The sequence below is a fragment of the Ptychodera flava genome, chromosome 19 (assembly GCF_041260155.1).
Source record: "Ptychodera flava strain L36383 chromosome 19, AS_Pfla_20210202, whole genome shotgun sequence".
Taxonomy (NCBI): Eukaryota; Metazoa; Hemichordata; class Enteropneusta; family Ptychoderidae; genus Ptychodera; species Ptychodera flava.
In genome coordinates this window covers 31,670,384-31,690,851 of record NC_091946.1, presented here as the reverse complement: position 1 = coordinate 31,690,851, position 20,468 = coordinate 31,670,384, and the positions used below count along the sequence as shown (strand labels likewise).

The 20,468-nt window shown below is 35.3% G+C and overlaps 1 protein-coding gene across 21 annotated transcripts in view; it reads right to left on the bottom strand.

The window, feature by feature from the left end:
• The window catches only part of LOC139119285 (phospholipid-transporting ATPase IF-like), a 71,195-nt gene that overhangs the window by 40,339 nt on the left and 10,388 nt on the right, over positions 1 to 20,468 (bottom strand). For all 21 annotated transcript variants that reach the window (XR_011548886.1, XR_011548888.1, XR_011548891.1 and 18 more), the window contains exons 2-6: positions 13,339 to 13,461; positions 11,515 to 11,604; positions 8,482 to 8,562; positions 1,519 to 1,626; positions 965 to 1,093 (exon numbers count right to left, since the gene is read on the bottom strand). Coding sequence is in view for 15 of the 21 variants with exons in the window: in XM_070683022.1 (XP_070539123.1) it covers positions 965 to 1,093; positions 1,519 to 1,626; positions 8,482 to 8,562; positions 11,515 to 11,604; positions 13,339 to 13,461 (531 nt within the window). In the remaining 6 variants the exon portion in view is untranslated. The remainder of the gene's footprint in view (positions 1 to 964; positions 1,094 to 1,518; positions 1,627 to 8,481; positions 8,563 to 11,514; positions 11,605 to 13,338; positions 13,462 to 20,468) is intronic.

Below are 20,468 nucleotides of genomic sequence, written 5' to 3'. Positions count from 1 at the left end.
CATGCAGTTGTTCATAAAAATTTCAGTGGTGGTTCAAATACGTAATATAAAATTCATCGGTTACAGTCGAGAGATATGTGCTGTCAAATAATAGTACCAAGCACAAATGTAATCCCCGGACATCCAATGTAAACTGTGAGAATGATGACAACTTCCAGAAGTTATTCTGAAATTCTCTGAATCTGTCAGTAGGCTTCAGACAATAATTTAAAATACATGTAATTAGTTTAACAGTTCTGTCTCATAATGGCCCATCCGGCATTGACACAATTTAACCGACCTCATCATTCGAGACTACTGAAACACTTGAATCTACAATATGAAATCAATGTATAAAAATTTACTACATTCAGTTATCATTTATAGAAATATCATCATTTCTATTTGTAGGTAGCCAATCACTGATTTTCAGCTTGGGGAGCCATAAATAAAGTGCGCCCTCAACAACTGTATGGCGGAACTGATATTTTTAGCTGACTTACAAATTTACAATGACTTAGTTACCTTACAGATAGCACACTTGTATTTCATACACCAAAGTGGATCACAGTACACTAAATGGCCAAGACTAGCTTAGGGTAGAATGTGCCTTGGCGACAGGGACACATATTTGGACTCAAATTTTGCTAATACTTTTCTGGTCTATAACTTGTGAGGGCTCATTTTAAAGCTCTTGGGGTAGGACAAATTTTCATCGCAGTAGTTTCTTGAAAACTGAAAATTGTAGTTTTCCCCATAGACTTCACACAGGGATGGGAGCCATTTTGAATTTCAAATATTGGTGAACGTTAAGTCATTTGTTTCTCCAGTTCCAAACTTTGTATGGTGACCCCTGATTTTTATTCTTGATTTGGTAAGATGACGGTTGTGAGCTTCATTGAGGAAATTTGAGCAAAAGTATAAGTCTTTCACTCTCGAGGCGCATACCTTAAACGTAACACAAAGGCTTTGGCTGACAACTTACCTTCAGATTAGTTTCACCATCTAAATTAGCTGTTGTGATATGACATTGACCTTCTGGGTCGACTGACGACAGCATAACCAAGTCTGCTTGCAGTTCTTGATTGTTAAAAACTTTGACAATGTCACCAACCTATGAATTAGACAGACAAATTTTAGAAAGCTTCTGCTCCCGATGGTTAAACGAAATACCAGTGAGAGGTATTTCAGACCTGTATGCTTTGAAAGGTGTTCTAATCTGTCCACTGTAGTAAACTTGAACACTTTTTGTGCAGCAAGATGTGATTCAAATGTTTCCACCTTTCTCATAGCAATGTTCACACTGTATGTGCTACTTTGTTCTGAACAGGCTTGATAATATAAATTGCATATAAATTTGATGAGGGGTTTGTCTGAAATTTAGGACACTAAAGTCATGGTGAACCACCAAAAGAATTTTTGAAATCTCAATGCAAGTGGAACAAATTTTTAATTCTTTCAGCAAATAAAAGTGATTTTAGTAATGCATTCATTCGTTGGCACAAAACCTGTTTATGAATAATATTGCAGATAGCATACCCTGATTTCTTCAGATCTGATTTTTATTAACTCGCCGTCTCGTATGACGGAAGCAGGTCGGTTGTTCACCTCATTATCCGCTCTATGCCTGAGCCAATCTTCATATGCCTACGGAAAGATCAAAAGATCATGATGAGCTAGAAAATAATAATTGCATAATTTCACTGATACTTTGTGGGAAAAAAAACAAAATGTACAACATATGTTAATTTCTGAGTTCTCATCAATGAATCAAAAGTCACACTGTACCCATACACATATGCATACATTATCATTAGTGCTGTGTCTGTAATTTGAACATTTTAATGACTTACTCCTCTCACTCCAAAGAAGTACCATTTGATAACTGCCTAGTCAAGTTCAGAGCAAGTTCAATACTCCAAATCATTCCATGGCAGTTTCTCTAAATACTGTATATATATATATATATATATATATATATATATATATATATATATATATATATATATATATATATATATATATATATATATATATATATATATATATATATATATATATATATATATATATATGTGATCAAACTACATTAATATTAAAGTTTTCTCTGTGAAGGGATTTTTTTGGAAGTGCAACCTTTTTATTTTTCGAGATATCTATTTATATTTGAATTACCATATACAGGAATGCAAACTATGCATTGTTTATTTCATTTAGTAACCCTTTCATTTTTCAAGTGATTTATTCATACTTCAATAATTATACAAAAGAATGCAGACCTTGCATTATTATGAAAATAGCGCCAATGGCACTTGATCACAACTGGCACATTGTGAAACTACTCTATCTCTGGGTACACCTGTAGATGAAATACTGAATGGGTAGGTGCTGCGGGTTTGGAGTTTGTCAGTAAATGCACACAGAAAACAAAGTCCCGAAGTAGCGAATTCCAGCTATTTTCAAACCACACTGTTTGTCAGTGGGGCCGGGGTAAGCAATATTCGCAAAAATCACATTTCCAGGCTAATAGACTATGTTTTACGAAATCACACGTCCTTATTACAAAATAAAAAGATCTTTGTCTTTAAATCAATGCGCCAGTAAACAGGTCCAGCAGCTAGTTATGTCATCAAGTCTGTAATGTTAAGGGTCATAACAAATGTGAGAAATCTAAAACATTAAATATGTTGTTTTTTATCAATTTTATTACCAAAAGCGCATGAAAATCTCTGATACTTTGAATCAGCCATCCTGCATATTTGTAACATTCATCAAAACCTCATTTCTGTTCCACAACTCATTAAATAGTCCACAATGCAGGATTGGTGTACATTCCAAAACTACATATATGAAAGACCCCTAAAATCAATTAGTTAAAGGGGGTTAGAAATTTCCCAACACTATCTAACCGCTGCTCTGTTTGGCTCCATTTTTCGGAATCGGAACCTTGGAATTAGTCTGAATATCTCTACCAAATATCAATGCAGTCTGTTCAGCAGTAATGACCTATGGTCATTATGTTAAAAATACCGCCAATGGCGCTTGGACATAATGACCGCCTAGTATTATCGGCATTTATCAACAACCACACTCACTGTGAATTAGACAGACCACGAAGTCAATGAGCAACATATAGCTGACAGACTATTTTTCACATTGCGATTTTAAGCTCATTTTCATGAGAAAAGAGACATGTATATGTATATGGAGAAAAAGCAGAAGACATATTTGTAAATTGTTTGTTAAGTGACAATCATATATGCATCTCTTGAAATTTTGTGGTTATAAGGTATAACAGTAGTGTAAGAATAATGAGGTATGAATAAGTTAGTAAAGCTAAGTTGACAGTAATTAAGATTACAAAATTATACACTAAGCTGGGGAAATCTGATTGAAATAAATGTTGAAAAGTAGCAAAGTCATGGTCATCTTTTGTCTAATACCTTGTGTAAGTTCATGAACTTTACATAAATCTTGCTATAGATTTGTTGCTAATGGGCAATAACTGTGTTTCAGATCATTTGAGAGCAATCTATCCATGACAAGTTTAAATTGTAATATACTTCTATTTAAAGGAGAGAATTAGAGAAACTTCTCAAATAATTTTTTTCCCTGTAATTTGCTGTGAGAACACATGGACAGATACTCAGGACTCTATGCTGGTGCTACCTTGATAACTAACCTACAACTTGTAACGTCATTGTCTAACCTGTTCACCCCAATATCCTGTAGACAGGTCCACACTCTCCATTGATACACAATGGATTTGGGCCATACCATTGTCGTGAAAGACTGTAACATGTGAGGTTGTGGATACTTAATCTCTGGAATGTCAAAGTCTGCATATTGACTCAAGGATGTTTACTTAACAAATGCCTAGGGTCATCTCAAAAGTGAGAATCTAAACTATGAAATATGGTTTTTTTAATGCTTTTGATGCCCAAAAGACCATAGAAATCTCTTATACTTCGAATCAGCCATCCTGCATATTTCTAACATTCATCAAAACCTCATTTCTGTTCAACAACTCATAAAACAGTCCACAATGCAGGATTGGTGTACATTCCAAAACTACATATATGAAAGACCCCTAAAATCAATTAGATAAAAAGGGGGGTTAGAAATTTCCCAAAACTATCTAACCGGCACTCCGTTTGGCTCCATTTTTCCGAATTGGAACCTTGGAACCAGTCTATGTATCGGTATCAAATATCAACGCAGTCCGTTCAGCAGTTTTTGACTTTTTGTCGTTTACGGAAATGGACGACATCAAACACCGGTTGAAACCACCTCTATATCACAACTTCCAGTTGTGATAAAAATTGGTCACCTTTCAATTTTTTTCCAAGCTTTGAAGAAAGCTGTGTTGTAAGTGGTTTTAAATTTTATAGTATTTAAGGTCTTGTCATGCCAAAATCAGGCATGAATTAAGATTCCACTTGGTCATATAATAGATTATCCAACCATTCCTATAAGGTTTCATTACAAATATTACTTGTACGATATAATTTACTAGGGGAATCATCAACAGAACACAAACCACAGTGTTTGTCATGTTAGCCACAGCCGGAACATGACAAGATAATCATGCATACCTTTGTTATCAGAATTCATTTAAACATTCACCAATGGACCGATGACTGGTTCAATTATACAGATGTGACCCACTTACCCACTTACAGGGACAAAGCTGCTGGCTAGGAGTTTGTATGAACATGGTCTGCTCGGAAAGAGCTATGCTCAGGCATGAATTTCTGGGAAGTACCGGTATCTAGTCATTGTTTTATCTGTTTTGTATGTTATCAGGATCGAAGCCACCATTTTGTCAACCACTGTTTATGTAAATTGTTAATCAACATCACCTCTAAAACAACCAAAATTGGTAAAGACAATGACATTGACTCTCTAAATTCCAAACTACTACTACCTGTACACATCCATCTCACAGTGTCAACGACCGCTGCTGAGAAACTATACTGGCTTGTACAGGTGTATCACCACAAAGTTGACCCACGGTACTAAGGTCATGCACAGGCATCACGATGATACAACTGGCCACTCACTGAACTGACAAGCCTGGCTCTGGAAAATCTGAAGCTGGCATCAAAGAGTTCAAAACACCACTCAAAGAGTACTTAAAATGCCTTAAAGGTGTCACATCTGAGAATTTATATGTTGTCAACTCCAAACAGGATCATCTATATACTGTGACAGACAGGATAATTAGAGCACAGTATACCCTGGTTTACAACAAAATTTATGAACACATGTAAACATGGTTGTACATGTAGTATGTACATACAACATTTAGACTGAAAAAATCCTGATGGACAACTATGACGCATAAAGGTCACACTCTAGAAAGATGTATATATGTAGAACTCTGCCATTTAACAATCAGTGCTTTCAATGTTTGCTTTGAACACAGATATCAAAGTTAGTAACACATTTAAACTATTAGCATGCCATGTAATATATTAACCAGTTCACAGGGAGTTATCCAACTGTTATACATTTCATCAATGATTTTTCTTTGACTCTAACGTGATCCAAAGTTCCACCTGTTACGGGTGTGTTGGCGTCAAATCATCTCTGCCAGCCAAGTGGTGTTCATTCATGCAGGGACCTTGCCTAAAAACATCCACTCTACCAGGCACACCAAGCCAGGCCATGTAGATCAGACTACCCATTGCCCGCAGAGCCAAGAGACTGTAGAAAGTACATCCCTATGCCAGGATTTCCAGCTTTGGAAATTCAAAACTACAGAACAGGAAGCATACATGTAGATTTTGTTCCTAGACTGCAGAGTCCTGCTTTTGCTGTATTTCAAAATGCATAACTTCGGTCATTTTGATCATACATTTGTATTGTAACCTCTGTACATAAACACATCCTTTCAGGTACTTAATTGAGTTCAAGTACATGTACATCCGATACGGTTTGTGCTGAATCATTTATAGGGCAAGAACTGTGTTCTCTCCTCTGTCACTGACACATTTAGGTACGACCCTGCTTCTGTCTTCTATACATGTACATGTAGCAAACTTGGGACCCCTTCGAAGGGAAATGGGGTCAAAGGCTACGGGATGTTATATCTTGCAAGTCCTCAATCATCACGGTCTGTCTTTGTTCTTACATTATGAGAAAACTAGTTTGGACACTTGTCCTGAAATTTATGAAAACAGAAAAGACATCAGAACATTGCAGCTTCTTGTGTTGACCCAGAATACTGCAAAAGTAACTGTGGGTGGTTGGCCATCACATTGGGACTTACAATGTGCCATATTTTTTGGCTTTTCCATCGTAATTTACTATAAAACAGTAACTTACTACGAAACAGTAATTTACTATGAAACAGTAATTTATAATAAAAAAGTAATTTATGATAAATCAGTAATTTATAGTAACATAGTAACTTACAATAAAACAGTAATTTATAATAACATGGTACTTATCACTCTTTTCATAGTATACATATATAACCCTAGGCACTGTGCATATGTACATACATGCGGAGCATACAAGTAATGCTAAGTTACCATAAATGTAGGTTAATGTTTAATCATAAATAAGGATCGTGCTGCAAGGCATACATATTGGATTAACCTTAGGATTATAATGTTCATATTTTTACACCTAACTATTTTAAATATTTCATTTTTATATTATTCCTGACTCATGTCCTGCTTGGTTTTTGTTTGGACACATTACTTCTTTAGCACCATGATGATATTAACTCTGGATGTGTAGTCCGAAAGTATTGTTACAACATCTAGTATGACAGAACTATTGTCTTTAGTTTTGATAAATTGATTGGTAACACACCTCCTCTAAACTCTCTGTTGAGATTTATTAATTTACAGTCACGTAGTATGCATCATTTTGACGCTGATAATGCAAAGAGTAAGTTACCGGTCAACAGTTTCCAAAACTGTTACCGGTTAACAGTTTGGAAGAACTATTGACCAGGGAAGTTTTGAAAGTGCTGTCTACAAATGTGTAAATTCTAGAACACGTAAATATGATGGTAGTGTTGTCTGACACTGAGGATCTTCTTGATTTTTGACAAAGAAAGTGCATGAGGTGTGTTACAAAACACATATTGACCAGCCATATTTAGTAACAGAATACATGTATGTTTGTTCTTCCTTGGGCCTAAGATTCATCCAAAACAGTATGTTTCCCTGAGCCTATGGCCTCGTCAAACAGACTGTTTTGGGGTGATTCTCAGGCTCGCCGGCAACAAACATACGTTACCCTCATGGCCAGTCAATAGGTGTATAATATCATACGCTGACTCTAAAGAACAATACCAGCATGAAATAGCTGCAAGTTTTTCTGTGGTACAGTTTCCAATGCCTGTCAAAATAAATATTTTATGTAAATAATAATAATAAATAATTTATGTAATCCTTCTCACACCACTCATGCTTGTTCAGTAAGATTTAAGCTGAGAAATTAAGAATGGTATACATGTATCATTTCACGAAATGAGCAATTCAAAAGGTCAATAGATCAGAACCCATCGTTTTTTAAAACCAGGATCAAAGTATTTTCACACCACCAATCTGAGAGAGCAGGGGATGTTGTACTATGAAGAATTAATCCAGATTGCAGAATCACTGAATATACCTCAGTAATCATACTTTCCCTCACTTAAGTATCTCATAAGAATCCTAATTGCTTTAGACTGAAAATTGTCCATGGAACTGCCTATAGGGATTGCTATGAGAAAATATGTAGGACTACGTTCAAACTTAAGACCAAACTCCTGCCGACATCAAAGTGGAGTCCCATTGGATTTGTGAGGAAACTTCGTCTAAAGGGATTCATGCAAGATATTCAATTGGAGTTGAACCATAATATTTGCAATGGACTTTGCTGACAAAGTATCGTACTGCCAGTTTTACCTCTAAATTTATATGTATGTAATGTATTTCTGACCAGGATGACAATGGAATTGTGATGGATCAGAATTTTACCAATCTACATAATCAGACATCAACTTTTGGTGTTAAAAAACTGCTAAAATGACATGAATATGGTGACTTTGTCCCTTCAGACAAGACTGCAGATATATGTAGATGAACTGCTGATAAACCATATAGATTATTGCATGCATGATATTATTCACCACAGACACTGAGATAGAAATTCAAATACATTCTCTGATGGCTGCGGTTCCTTGCATTTCTGTTTGTGATTTTCCTAATTTTCATTAGAATATTGAAAGCATCGAATTTTTGATCGCCTTATTTCTATAGACGGGTTGAAACTGTCAAAAAATACAATTCATGCATATTAATGATCACGGAACTATTCTGTTGCAAAGAATCAATCCTATTGAACTGACAACTCTGAACAAACTGAATCGCCATCCTGCAAAGGATGATTAAAGGTTCAAGCACTGGGTGTTGAACCACATCACTTCACTGTCTGTGATGAAAACACTGCACTCACACCAATACAACATGTTGGTACACAAAGAATACACAGACCTACCTGCTTGACAGCTGTTACAGAGATTACAAACAAAAGTGGTAGAAGAGTGGTCCAGGCACTTACAGGACTGTCAATGGTTAACTGTCACAAAATACAAACAGAAAAGGCTTGGTTTCAGACAAAATGATGAGCTAAAAGGGCAATTGTGATTAAAGTAAGAACAGTATTATAAAATGTTAAACCTTCCACCACCATAGTTTGGCCCAAACCCATTTTTATCCCATGATGGGGAGTGTTATACCTGTGTATAGGGGATACAGTGAACAGATTAAATCTGATTCCATAGACTGCAGTGGGCTAAACCTTTCATCACTACACCTTGGTGAATCCCAATTTTTTGTTAATGAGAAGGACTAGTCATTCTCTACCCCTACTTACTATCTCAACAGTAAAAACATGTATTTTCAACCTCTTCCGAAGTCATCGACGGGTTCTGCTTGAATTTGAACTTGAAAATCTCTAGCATATAGCTCATTGAATGAGTTAGCGGGCAAAGGTTCAAATTCAACCAGAAACAATCCACTGCTCACGGTAAAATGGTCAAAAACACATGTTGTTACAGTCAAGGTAGTTAGCAGGAGCAGAAGATAGTCAGTGATAAAAACCAATTGGTGTCATAATAAACTACCAAGAACGCCTACCGGTTGGCAAACTGAGGTTCTGTGGCAGTGACCGCTGACTAGAGCGTAATCGACACACCACAACATCATTAGCATATTGTACCTTTCAATATAATTTTGCAAACAGAACAAGTGACTGTACTTTATAAACAGATCAAAAATACTGGAAAATACAGATGTACAACAAAGTTACAGCTGAAGGAAGTGTAAAGTCATTTTCCCCTGAAAAAATTCCCAAGCTCTCATTTTAATATTATTTTTCAGGGACACTTGTGATGAGCATTTTATTGTAGACCACAAAACCAGGAATTTGGGGTGAAAAGGTTAATATCTGTCATATAAAAAGGGTTGCTGCACTGACACAATTGAAAGTACCATAGTGTACATTTTTTGCAAACATCTGTTACTGCAGACAAATACCACACCTTATTATCAAAGATTTCAGAATGAGTTATCGAATAAATAGCAGAATGTCTGTGCCTAATCTATAACTTAAAACTCTTCAATGCATTTTTCACAAAGTTCCACAACGCTTCCACGTCATATATTGTTTCAGTTTTTCTGCATCCATCCTAGTTAATCCTCTTTCTCCCAAGTTGTATTTATTTCTCTGGTTTGTCTACAAAGCCTGATAGAAAGAGGATTAATCTCGACTTACAAATGTCTAAAGTACATGTACATATACACTGAACACACACTGTGTCAGTTGGTCTAGGACAAATTCACAGTTAAAATTCAGTGTTGGCTGATTTTGCCATTTTGAAATTACACGATGTAATAATTTAAGGTAGTACATGTATGCGCCTCGCAAGTGAAAGACTTAAACTTTTGCTCAAATTTTCCTGAAGGAATATTTCAACCATTCTATTTCAAAATCAAGAATAAGAATGTAAATTTCGTACCAGAGAAACAAATTACTCAAGATTTACTGATATTTGAAATTCAAAATGGCTGCCACCCCTACGTTAACTCTATGGAGAAAAATAAAATTCTTGATTTTCGAAAAACTATGAGGGTCAAAATTTTTCTCACACCAAGAGCTCTAAAATGAGCCCCCATAAGTGGTATATCAGAAAAGAATTGTAAAAGTTTGAGAGTCTATACAGCTGTCCCCGAAGCAATTCTGCCTTAAGCTTTTTGGTTATAACTCCCTGGATGGCTAAGATCACAAAAATTAGTCCTCTTACATCTGTTCTACGCTTTCAGGACAGGCTGAAAATATAACAAACTCAAGTTCACAACCGAAATAGTAAACGTAAATTAAATATTCCAAAAATAAACACCCATATGAAGACTATTTACAGGAATTGAAAAGACGAGATATCACAAAACAGGGATCTTGATGGTTACATCTGTGACCTTTTAAAAAATTCAATATAATTTCACATAAATTCAACCTAGTAATTTTTAACTATAAAATGCTGAAAGTAAAAGATTAGATTTAAAATGTTGTCGTACTTAACCAACAACTTTTCCTTATATAATATTTTTTATCAAAGATGACATTAAAACCCCATATAAATTTTCAAAAAGCTGAGAATCTAAAGTTGTATGGTAGCAACAGTTAACTAGAAGGATGAAGGCGTGACATATTTGCATTAGAAAACTTTGAATGTGGTATTGATGATAAATATTAATTCACATCAATAACTTGATACTACTGGTACTTAATGAAATTTAATATCTCATTTGAAACTACTGTATCTGTAGAAAACGAAGACAATTTTATTTTGCATTATCTATTCTTATTCTTAAATGGCAGAGATTGAAAACTTGGACATTCAAAAAAGTGATTATAATCACGATAAGCAAAATTGAAATGACACTTATTCAAACTGTGGGAACTTAATGCAAATTTAGGAGTGGAGTTAATTTTTTTTCAAAGGAACAGAGGAAGTCAGGAATAATCTTTATTTCTTATATAGCGCATTACATTAAAAATAATCTCAATGCGCTTTACACTTAAAATCAACAAAGAGAAGGATGAAACACAAAATTGTTTTAAACTGACAGTAAAAAGCAAAGGTAAAATTATCAACATGTTATAAAACTCATCATAAAAACTACAAAAATTATGAATAAAAAGACGTAAAAAGGTGAGTTTTCAGTTTACTTTTAAAAACATCGAATGACTGATCCGCTCGAATATGTAATGGCAGAGCAAATCAGGTGATTTGCATATATTTGCATATATTTACTCTGTTACTCACCCATGACTGCTTGTCATGCTTAAGTGTTAACCTAACCAATATTTTCATCTTGGGTTATTAATAAATCAATGAAAATTAAATGAATCTTTGCAAAAAAGTGACTTCGAGCAAAATACACAGTGTAACGTGCTGCGCCACCGTAAACAAGCAATAAACTCTAGGTGCCAATAAAATAGAAATTGCTGAAGACAATTAAAACTCACCTGTACAACACCAACTATGAGAAAATAAAAATTGGCAATTCTTCTAAATTGTTCAAATAAGTTCTTTGGCAGGAAATTCCATGCTGTGTACTGTATAATAAAGAAAAGATGAAAGCAAGATGCAAATTAGCTTCTGAAAATCATTCACTTGTCTTGGCATATCATAACACCATCAGCAAGTTTATGATGGACAGCCTTCTCTTTAATGGGGCTGAGTCACATGTTTTATGACATACATGTGTTGTGTTTATGTTGCCAAGTTACAAATGAACATATGTATCCTCTGAATGAGCAATCTTCACTATTATAAGCATGTACGATCAAGAGTCTCTTTGCCTTTTGATATACCATTCTTAAATGACCTCCCATATGCCTAAGAACTAGGGCACAAATGTTACCGCCACGGAAAATATTAACATGCAACCTAGCGGCCAATATAGCTCTGCTGTTATATTTAAGATAATTAAGATAGATAGTAAGTGTGGCTGCTTTGTCAATCAAGGGAATACTGATGAACATGGGGCATGTATATCTGAAGCAAATTAGATTATATATTTGGATGTGAAAGTAAAACCTGAGATCATTAACATAAACTGTATATCAATGTTGGCTGCATCTGATATACAAGTAGATATACCCCGCCTACCTTCAAATCATATCTCAAAGCAATCTGATATGTGGTTTAAAAGAAGGTGATATTTTTACAAAAAAAAACAGAAAAATTATCTCCAAAAATACAAATGTGCAAATTCGGCAAGATTTGAATAAACCCTTATGAGGTCAATTAAAGAAAACTTAATAACAAATTTCAAAGCAATCTTACAAGCAGTTTTTGACCAAAACCACGAGAAAATGCCCCAAAATACAAATATGCACTTTCAAGCATGATTTGAACAAACCTTACTGAAGTCAATCAAAGAAACCCCAATACGAAGTTTCAAAGCAATTGAACACTAAGTTTCAGAGAAGAAGATTTTTCGACCAAAATCAGGAAAAATTGCCCCAAAATATAACCTGACTAAGATTACCTCTAGCAACCTGCACAACAAATTTCAAACTGATCAGACTAACAGTTTCAGAGAAGAAGCCAAGAATGTGAAAAGTTGACAGATGCCGCCACAAATGACAACTGAAGATGATAGACAATCACCTATCTGATGAGCTCTGCATCGCAGACAACCGAGCTATTAAAGGGGAAGTTCACCAAGGCTAATGCATAACATAAACAATAGTTACGCAAATATACACAGCCAGGTGTTAACAGAAGTGACAATGCCATACCCATCAGAAGATGGTCCCTGCCATACCACATGATGAAAGCTCCAAGCTTGGAGCTTTTTTCCCATTATTCAAAATACATTAAGTTGATGAAGCACTAAACTGCAACTTTCGCCACTATTTGTTTCTGTTTTTGTAAAAAATTGCACGAGATTCAAATGGTAAAAATAGCTTTTCAGGAATAAGAGACCCCACAGCTAGCACATCAGCCTTGGTGAACTTCCCCTTTAAACAACTATAAGCTTGCAGAATATCACATTGTACATCATGGAGGGTAAAAATGTTTCTTCTTTGGTTCATAAATGGGCGCTCACATTACATGGAAGTATAAAACATCTGTGCAAGATTTTGTATGTGTTTTCAAACCACTTATCTGCTTGACAAAATTTTGAGTGGATGCGAAACAAATAATGTAATTACTCTGGCCTAACAGTTAAAATGCTTGAGTGCTGGCTCACTTTAATGTGCAAACAATTCTTGACAGCCTATCAGGTATTGCATGTGTACTCTCTGATCTTCAAACAGAATGCTGATTTATAAACTCACCTTGGAAGTTGTGATTCGGTTTGATGGGAATTTTTGCAGAACAAATTCTTCAGCTGTGTCTGGAGGCCTTTTATGATTTACAAATACTGTACGTTGTTCTGGTGGCGGTGGAGAGGAAACTCCCTGAGAAAATAAATACATTCAAAACATACAGTGAGAGGAAAGTCCTAATAATAGATATACCGTCAATGACGCTGTACCTTCTCTAATGTGTGGCCAGGTCAGGTAATTGGTTGTTGGCATGGAGTTGTTGGTAAATAGTTGATGATGTAGGGGCATGAGGTGGGATATGGACCCAAAGAACCCAAAAAAATTCTAAGCTACAGTATAAACTGCCTAAAGATAGTTCAATGTGGAAAAAAGTTAAACAATTCAGAAATAAGAATTAACAGTCCAAAATAGTAATGACGCACTTCCTTACTGACCTGAGTGCATGTGAAATACACAACCTGGCATCTGTAAATTAAACGTATACCAAGTGATCATTTCCAGTCACTTTGAACTGTTTTTAATGGATTTTCCAAAGAGTCCTGTGGAAATGATGAAAAACGCTTATCTGGTCTTGTGTTTGTATAACCTCATGGCTGATAATTGTCATAGTATTGAAAAAAAATTGAAAGTGAAGAAATTACTGTTTTTAATAAGCATATTTTCCTTGAAATACATGACCGTGTAAAGAATATATGCTAAAAGTGTTTAAGAGTAAATTTCTTTTCAAAAAATAATTTAATTTGTGACCAAAGGATTTTTATTCTTTGAGTTTACAAATTCAAACATTGCAATTTGTTCAATCATCTTGTGCAGTGCAAAATTTATAAACTGACTGAAAAACAAAAAAAATTGGCAGAATTACAGTCTTTGTGATGTAAAATTATGGGTTGACATCACGATAACTGTTAATCTGTTTGAAGTACTAATATACTATAATTTAAAAAAGAAAAATTCATGCAGAAACGGTAAATATATTGTCAGCAATGAAGTGTTAATTTTGATATGCCTTTGCTGGATACCAAATATATAGGGCGAAATATCAGCCATGTTCAGCAAAATCCACACAACAGCATTGATCCTTTTCTAATTTGATTTGATTTGCTTATGTTATCCTTGTATGACAGTCAGTACAATATGGAACTTGAACACAACACAGTGAATAAGTATGCTGTAAATGAAATGGTGTGGCTGCATCCACATGCAGCAATAGGATTGCCTGTCTCTCACCCCTCATTTCCAACCTGTCCCATCCCTGAAAAAATAGTTTGGTCTTATATTTATAATGTTAATAATTTCTGTATTTGTTAAAATGTGCGCATCTCAAAAACATTTGATCATAAACATTTTCATTGTTTTTTATAGCTGACCAATCAGTTAACCTGTTTATTTTGAATATTTGCGCATTTTTCCTCAGTATTTGACATTTTCTGAATACCTTCTTATTCAGTTTGTCATTTTCTAAAAGTTTAATGCTCCATTGTGTGGTCAAGCTTTCCACAAGCATCAAATGTGGTACTTCATATAGGAGGGACTGCCTCTAGAGGGCGGGCATCATGAACACTCCTGTGTTTGTTGGTTAATTCCTCCACGTAAACTTCTGATTGTACTGTAAACATTGAACATGGCCGACGTCCGATTTTCCTGTCTAAACTTTCACAAATTTTCGTTCATATGACTCTGAAACTCCAGGAAACGATTGGGAAGAAAGGGTTATCTTGAATATTGAGGTACTCGCCGATATTTTGCAAAATTCATGAGAAAAAATGCAAGGAAAATGCCGACAGGCTTACACAATGACAGTTTACAGACTCGGAGGCATATGATCATCTCTGCAGATTATGCAACAGGCCCAGATCACGTGAGGCCATGAGGGGATATCCACGCAACTCAGTACCAAACACTAGCGCTCACAGAGTGAGCAAACACAAAGTGAGTACCCCTAGCGTCAGCTCAGTAGTCTGTAATAGATTGTAGTCAACTAAGAAACCTTGGAGAAAGGCTTAACACTGTGGCTATGCCGCTAAGTCCCTTTTGATTTTTGTCATAGCTCAAAATCGTTCTCCCACACCTCAACCTGAGCCATGAACACCCCCACCAGTTTATGATATGACCCATCACAATGGCATGACGTCAACGGATCTTGACAGACGGAAGTCTTGACAGACGGAAGTTCTTGACAGCAGCATATTGGTTTCAACTCTAATACCTTCTCTGTCTATAAATAGACACGAGAAGGTAAAAATGAATGTACAGACATGTGTATATACAAGATGTTTGCTGACAGGAGTACACCTGTCCTATACAGGTGCACATGACATAAACATCACCAGAGCTCTTCTGGGATATATCAGAGCAATTAAATTGTGAGACAGTAGAAATTTGACTGGGTCTACTGTCAATTTACATACATATGTACATATACTCTATTTTTTTCACATTTCCTATCTCCCTGCATATCTCCTTTGTGGTCACTATCATCGGTCACTATCACTGCCAGTATCAGGTCAAGTTTATGAAAGGTTCAAGTCTGTTGTACAGCGAAACCCATCATGTTACAGATTTGATTACTTTGAAGCCCTATAAAAACACACATAATTATCACTAATTTTTCTTGCTATTATTAAATATTAATGCTACTGTATCTCAGAATGAACATTATTCCTTTTAGCGATGCTACAAGCAAACTAGAATTAAAATTGGTGAGTTCAGTGTACAATGTGTCAATGAGCTGTACATTCCATTTCCACTCAAAAGGTGCAGTTTTGAATGTCGCTTTGTACATTCATTAAAACAAGTTCAAATTGGTTTCCAGAAGCTGCATTCCTATTTTTGAATCAATATAATATTGAACTTCCTATAAAGCTTTGTCTGTGACACCCAGCTTCTTGGTAGCAGGCAGTGTGTACTATAATATTATGTATAAAATACAATACTAGTATTTCTATTACAAGTAGCAACACAAAATGCTTCGGTGATTGATCTACAGGAATATCTACATTGAACTTGAATTCATGGTCTTGTTACATATTGATTCAACTTCAAAACAGTCAATGTGATGATGTATTCCTGCTATCTACTGTCACTGGCAATGTATACACAACTATGTACAAACGTGACTTTTACCTCAGGTGATATTTTGTTTGTGCCAACCATTCCGTGGTTTGTCCCCACAAGGATCTGACAAATTTATCCCAACGTAACCATCACACCTTGCTGTATACCATGGAATCAAGTCACACTATGACAGCATCCGGACTATCTCCGAACAATCAGATCACCGTATCAAAAACAATGTGACAACAGTGTGAGGACAACTAAACAGGCCGGATACTCGGTGTGCTTGGTGATTTAATCATTAACTCAGGTCAAATGTGAATTTCATAGCAGGAATACCAGCTACCTATGAATTATGGCCATGGTTCAGTTCAGTTGTATGTATACCACCACAGTAACCATTTCAACTGTTCAAGTACAATGAATGAGAGACACATGATGTACACATGGTATAAATTCTCACATGGACTTGAATGACTCAAGCAATGAAAGTACAATATTTTAATCAGCTTCAATACATGCACATTATGCCTCATTCCATAATTCAATTGTTTAATTAGTGTACATCAAGTGGAAAATGGTGTCTATTTTTAAACTGGGTGGCAAGAGGAAGTGTGTGGATAAAATGTGAAGTGATCATGTGGTCTGTTTCAAAGTTCATTGACCTTTTGAGTGAGAAGAGTTTCTGTTCTGTACCCATTGACAACGAAAACAATACAGGCTATTAAACACACAGCATTTTACAATGGTTTTTACAAATGTTTGCAAACATGATGATATCCCATGAATTAATTAGGTAGATTGTACAACAGCTGATGAAGTCCCTGTATTGGGCTGGATTGCAAAAATTGGGAAGATCATATACAGAACCTTGATCAATGGTCTTAGCAGTAATTATGCATCTATACTTACATGTGGTATACCTTCACACTATCTCAAGTGACTGGCCTGCAATGTTTAACCCTTTGAGCGCCAAAGTCTATTTTTGTCATCTTTATAAAATATACCACAGTCAATTTTTTTCAGATTTTTGCCAAAATTTTGGTAAAAAACTGTAGCCATTGAAATGTGATATCCATTTGGTCCAAAATTATGAAAAAACTTGCAGAAAAGTTCACAAAAATTGGTAAAATATTGTGTTAAAATTTTTGTGAGAAGAATTACAGCAGTCAACTTGAGAAACTGTGGTAGAACCAATGACATCTGAACTACGGTAATCTACCAAGTTTACACAACCTACACACTATGCAGAGCCTGAATACATTATCAATACAATGTTTAATTTAATAGGTACATTTGTACCTCTACAGGTGATGAATGATCCTTCTTTAATCCATGTATGTCTATTAAAAAGCCAAGCGGTACCATCCGACGTTTTTCAGTAGCACTTCATAATGGCAGTTTATGATTACGATTCTTTGTGACTTTTTATTAACCATTACTAGATACTCATTGTAGCAGGATTTAAGAATAAAAGTATACTTCAACGTACATGTACTATTGCAAAGATGTTTTGGGTTTATAGGACCCAAATAAACAGTACAAATAATAGTACTGAACGACCAAAGAAATTACTCATGAATAATATATATTCAAAAACTACTATATTCTTCTGAATAAACAGCTGTTTCAAGTTCACATCAGTTTGTTTCATTCAGCAATAGTATAAAGAAGAACAGTTATCTCTGGATAGAAGTAGCCTTTTTCTATTAATAAAGTACTGCGATAATGCATGCATTTTCGGAGTACTTTAATACATACCATTTGGCAAGTCTGTCATTTATTGGCTATTTTATCTAATTATCAATGTTTTACTCTTTCTCTGGATCTGTTGCACAATATGTTCACTGTACTGTTTGGTGCACACAATCATAAAAATGTCAGATCATATGGCAGAAAACAAAACACTTCTTGCGACTCACTAATTTTTCCAACAATTTTGATCTTAACCACCAGGTACTTACACAATGGAAAACACAATTATACTTATGTACAAGTAATGTCCATACCTTCCAAAAATGCCTAATTTTTGTTGAGGGCTAAATAGGTCTGGTAAAATCACTGAGATTTCCAAGTCATGTTACTGCAGTTTCCCTTGATATATCAACTCAGTCACAGAAAAGGTCAACATTATTGTTACCATGGTTCCCAAACTATTTACCTGTGTTGTTTTTACACCCAAACCTTACCAAGGATACTGATAAACATTTTTGAGTCTTGTGTATACAAGTCAATCAATACTAATCATATACTTGTACCTACATACACTTTATGTTTTGCAGGGCATAGCGGTATAAGCACATTACAAGCTTAAAGCATACTTGCACCTGAGAAACTGTAAATATTTTTATCGTGATTAGAAAAGTTAAGTTGCATAATGTATATGACATTGACTGTATGAAAGATACACCAAACATAAATATGTTCATGTATCAAGTCACATGATGAGTAAAATTTGCATACAATTTGAATATGCCAAACCTGATAAAATCATAACTACCTTCATGGCACATTCCAATTGCATTAATACTGTTCATCTGCAATTAGAATCAATAACATTATCAAAACCAACCCTTATTGAACACTAATAAATATTAAAACATCAAGTAAAGAAGCTTTAGAGCCTGACAGCTGTCTACGTTTTTTATTGAAAAATACCACCATGTATGAAGTTCTGATTGGCAACAGATGACACCACTTGGCTAATGATGTACAGGAATTTCCAATTTGCCCATTTTTGTTCCTTTTCAAGCTGCAGTGACCCATGGCAACAAGGAAAACAATGCATGATATGAGGACACACAGACAGTACAGGCGTTGTGCTATGTGAGAGTAGTTTACTTCCTCTGCCAGGCGGTGAAATTTATCTCATGGTTTAGCTTGTGAAAAGCAGCTCTTCAATCCAGACTGATTATTGTTTGAAAGAAATAGCCCGTTCGACAAAAGATTTTGGAACAGTACTGTTGTGTTTAGTGTTGAAGCTACATCCAGTCGGTCATGACAGCTACATGTACATGTACCCTACTGTAAGTTTATTGACAGGATATCAGTCAATGTTATTTTAACAATTTCCCTGGCAATATGAAGAGACAATTTAGCTCCATCTTTTGGTAATACTGTTTGTAATTTTTTCTGTAATTATGACAAGTACTTGAAGCGTGTTTGCATTGTTGAGTGATGAATTTTTGTATCGCATTATACACAATGTCAGGGGACAGTTGCATGTAAAATATCATGGTAGTTCCAATTAATTGTTATTCATATACCTCCTTTGTGTTTTCTAACCTTAGCGAAAACACTGATTACCCCCAAATGATTGATGGCTTAACTATCCCAGCAGGCGGTCGCTTTCATAACGATGATCATACCTTCATAACAAATCATGTACATTTACACATCAGGGAACATCACTGCATGTGATCAAGACATCTACAAAACAAATGGAAATTATTGCTGGCATGGGATCTGATCTTATGGAGAATGTTTCATTCTATCAATTTCTAAAAAAAGGACAGCACAACTTGTATGGTCAGCAAGAAAACCTGATTTTGATGTTTCTGCAGCTTCACTGAATATACCATATCTCAAAACTCCTGAGAAGTATGAATACACAGTGTTTGTAAATCAGAGTGGTGGTAAATTTACATAACAATGTAAAATTTGCATATTCTTTTGTTGCAAAAAATATTCTTTTGTATGGCTATTAACCTTGCCAAAAAACTGAGAGATGGCACACCCCTAAATAAATACCTTGTGGAGAGCCCTGAAATATAGAGCTGTTTTATTAGTAAACCTCTTATAATGTACATATCAATTGTGTGACCTTTGAGTCAGAAAATTTGAACATGATTCACCTTTTCATTTGCGAAACTTAAATACTGAACGATTTTACCTCTGCACAGATTTCAGATCAGTTTGTCAAAATTCAAAGTGAATGACTCACTGTGTGTACAGGGTACTACTGATTAACGCCCCGCACCAAAGCTGTCTTGAACGGTGATGAGAAACGATCAAATATGACAGCCGACTTACTTTCAGACTGAACTGTGCACAGCAAATTGTTGATGAATTTCACTCCCATGGGG